This window comes from Palaemon carinicauda, chromosome 5 (genome assembly GCF_036898095.1).
Source record: "Palaemon carinicauda isolate YSFRI2023 chromosome 5, ASM3689809v2, whole genome shotgun sequence".
NCBI classification, from domain to species: Eukaryota; Metazoa; Arthropoda; class Malacostraca; order Decapoda; family Palaemonidae; genus Palaemon; species Palaemon carinicauda.
Window position 1 is genome coordinate 15412058 of NC_090729.1, and position 1494 is coordinate 15413551.

The window sequence follows — 1494 nt, forward strand, 5'->3', positions numbered from 1 at the left end:
AATCTATTCATGAGGAAGCGTTTTAATTCTTGCATTCTAATCTCTTTCGAGTATTGTTCCTGCCTGAACCTCAGCTGCTGAATCTCATCTTAATTTGTTGGACAAGAAATTACAGTCGTTTTATTTCTTATTCTCGATTTAGATATTAACCCATTTCAGCTCCAATTATTTTTTTTGTTGCAATTTCATCTTACTCAACATTTTCTGTGTCTGTCCTTCCTAAAAGATTACGAAAACGTCTCGGTTCACATTTATCTGCAATAATATTTCTAGAATACGATGTGCCATATATGTACCACTGAGCACATCCAAGTACAATTTTTTATGTTGAAAAAAAAAAAGGTTCTCTATTCGAAATACACTTATTTATTTGAAATTGATAATTTATTTTACAGTTTTAGGGTACTACAAATCTAATAATTTTAGTAAGATGATGCCAAATACTGTAAAATTTTCAAACTAAAACAAGCATTTGAACCTTGGAGTGAGCTACTAAATTCCTACTCAGTATCAAATTGTGTTGAAATACATATAACTTCAAGTTTCACTTACATTTAACAGGTAAAAAAAATACAATATTGATCAAAATATAAATACTTAGAACACATCATCATTATCTAGTATGAAATGAAAGATTACATGCCAAGCAGAGTCCTACATTGCATTTGCTACACTGACTGAAAGGTCTTTTTTTACATCCTTCCCAAGCACATCTTTTGTTATCTTGTGTTTCCACAAGATAATGTTCTATTCAATCAAAACGAATATCTTCTAACACTCGTTTGTCACCCTTTGTTGAGCAGGATGGTGGTCTCCCAGCTCCGTTCGGTGGTGTACCAAACCGAGTAAGATATGTCTGAGCAATCTGTTCCTTGAATTCAAACTGTGACAATCCCCCGCCAAACTTCTTATGCAACAAACAAGCATTTTGTTCTGTTACATCAATCAGCCAAGTAAATATACACCAATACCACTTTTTCCCTTGAATACCAATACAATATTTGTCTACATTTTGGTTCTGCCTATCACTTCCTCCCATATGTTGATTATATTCTTGAACTATCTTTGGGCAGTCAACTTCTACATTCTTTTTCTCGCTCTGTGAGTACCTTCTTACTTTACTTGAGGCATTGTTTGTATGGACTGTTGATGCCACTGATACGACTGCATTATCCATCCATCTACATACCATGATTTTATTCACCTTGTCTGTAGCGAACTCTGCCGTTTCTCTCTTTAGTTTTTTCATAGAATCAACTGATTTCAGAGGATAGTGTTTACACCTGATTGCTCTTATTGTCCCTGTAGCACCCTAATTTCTGTCCTTCAGTTCTGTGAGAAGTTGAAGTGAAGTGAAGAGATTATCAAAATATATATTATATGGAAGTGACCGTTTATCTTCTGACAATGAATCAATGTTTTTCAAGACTGTAGCAGCATATTTGCCAAATACCTTCTCGTTCACTTCATTTCCTTCATAGGTACGTCCTTGAT

General features: G+C 34.3%; 1 protein-coding gene across 1 annotated transcript; it reads right to left on the bottom strand.

The window, feature by feature from the left end:
* Positions 1 to 751: 751 nt before the first annotated feature.
* LOC137640781 (piggyBac transposable element-derived protein 3-like) lies at positions 752 to 1192 on the bottom strand. The gene has a single exon (XM_068373253.1). The coding sequence runs from the start codon at positions 1190 to 1192 to the stop codon at positions 752 to 754; it is 441 nt and encodes a 146-aa protein (XP_068229354.1).
* Between the last annotated feature and the right edge of the window lie 302 nt (positions 1193 to 1494).

Coding starts and splice junctions, on each gene's coding strand:
- LOC137640781 (XM_068373253.1), bottom strand. CDS start 1,192: ATGGTATGTAGATGGATGGATAATGCAGTCGTATCAGTGGCATCAACA.